The sequence below is a fragment of the Colobus angolensis genome, unplaced genomic scaffold (genome assembly GCF_000951035.1).
Source record: "Colobus angolensis palliatus isolate OR3802 unplaced genomic scaffold, Cang.pa_1.0 Scaffold64, whole genome shotgun sequence".
In the NCBI taxonomy this organism is placed as follows: Eukaryota; Metazoa; Chordata; class Mammalia; order Primates; family Cercopithecidae; genus Colobus; species Colobus angolensis.
In genome coordinates, this window is record NW_012120043.1 from 2,482,473 (window position 1) to 2,483,947 (window position 1,475).

Consider the following 1,475-nt stretch of genomic DNA (forward strand, 5'->3'; position numbering starts at 1 on the left):
GCAAGCTCCGCCTCCCGGGTTCACGCCATTCTCCTGCCTCAGCCTCCCGAGGAACTGGGACTACAGGCGCCCACCGCCACGCCCAGCTAATTTTTTGTAATTTTAGTAGAGATGGGGTTTCACCATGTTGGCCAGGCTGGTCTCAAACTCCTGACCTTGTGATCCTCCCTCCTTGGCCTCCCAAAGTGCTGGGATTACAGGCGTGAATAATTTTAAAATTTAAAACAATAAATAAAACGAAATGCTTTCCCATGAAACCAACCCCTTCTCCAGCTCCCTGCAACACCAACAGGCCTCTGCAGTGCCAGGATGCCCATGCTGTGGGTCTCAACGTTTGCCGTTCTTGTTTCTATTGCAGTTTGTAAGTAGTTTTCAGAAGACAGAGTTAGAGGCAAGCTGCGTGGGTTGCACGGTGCTGAATTACAGGTGAGTTGAAGCTTGCATTGGGTGACGGAAACTTGGTGGACATCTGGGAGTTTCTGGAGGACTCCAGAAAAGTTTGGAAAATTCTAGAAGATTCCAGCAGGGAGGAGTCCCTCCCTCTCCAAGGGCCTCTCCTCCATACCTGTAGGGATGGGAACTCCAGTGTCCTCGTACATTTCCAGTTGCACTTTCTGCTGCGACCCCTCCAGACGCTGAGCCTGGGCCTGGAGGAGGAGCTATTGCAGAGAGGGATCCAGGCAAGGCTGCGAGAGGGCGGCATCTCCCTGGCTGCCTATGGCACGATTGTGTCGGCCGAGCTCACAGGTGAGTGGGCAGCCGAGACCGAAACCCCATCACAAGGAGGCTGGAGGGGGGCAGGCGCTGCAAGATACATTTTGATCATCACCCCTTCCCATAAAAAGAAAACAAACTGGCTGGGCGCGGTGGCTCACGCCTGTAATCCCAGCACTTTGGGAAGCCAAGGCGGGCGGATCACTTGAGGTCAGGAATTGAGACCAGACTGGCCAATATGGTGAAAGCCCATCTCTACGAAAAATACAAAGATTAGTTGAGCATGGTGGCGTGGACCTGTCATCCCAGCTACACGGAATTCTCCTGAGGCAGGAGAATCGCTTGAACCCGGGAGGTGGAGGTTGCCGTGAGCCGAGATCGTGCCATTGCACTCCAGCCTGGGATAAAAGAGTGAAACTTCGTCTCAAAAGCAAACAAACAAACGTAAAAACTGACATTGCCTTTGCCTTAATGGTGTGGACCAGGGGTCAGCCATCTTGTTCTGTAAAGAGAGTGTAAATCTTTTCTTTTCTTTTTTTTTGAGACAGGGTCTTACTCTGTTGCCCAGGTTGGAGTGCAGTGGTTTAAAAAACTAAAAAATTGTACAGTGCTGCAGGTCATGACTGGAGAGTCAGATACAAGTTCAGACCATTGTTAAAGATTTGTTGCCGGGCGCGGTGGCTCACGCCTGTAATCCCAGCACTTTGGGAGGCCGAGGCGGGTGGATCACAAGGTCAGGAGTTCAAGACTAGCCTGGCCAA

At 51.8% G+C, this 1,475-nt stretch overlaps 1 protein-coding gene across 1 annotated transcript in view; it reads left to right on the top strand.

Annotated features, from left to right (window-relative positions):
- TMPRSS9 (transmembrane protease, serine 9) overlaps positions 1 to 1,475 on the top strand; it is a 49,152-nt gene that overhangs the window by 3,747 nt on the left and 43,930 nt on the right. The window contains exon 3 of the mRNA XM_011964118.1: positions 633 to 747. Within this exon, the coding sequence (XP_011819508.1) occupies positions 633 to 747 (115 nt within the window). The remainder of the gene's footprint in view (positions 1 to 632; positions 748 to 1,475) is intronic.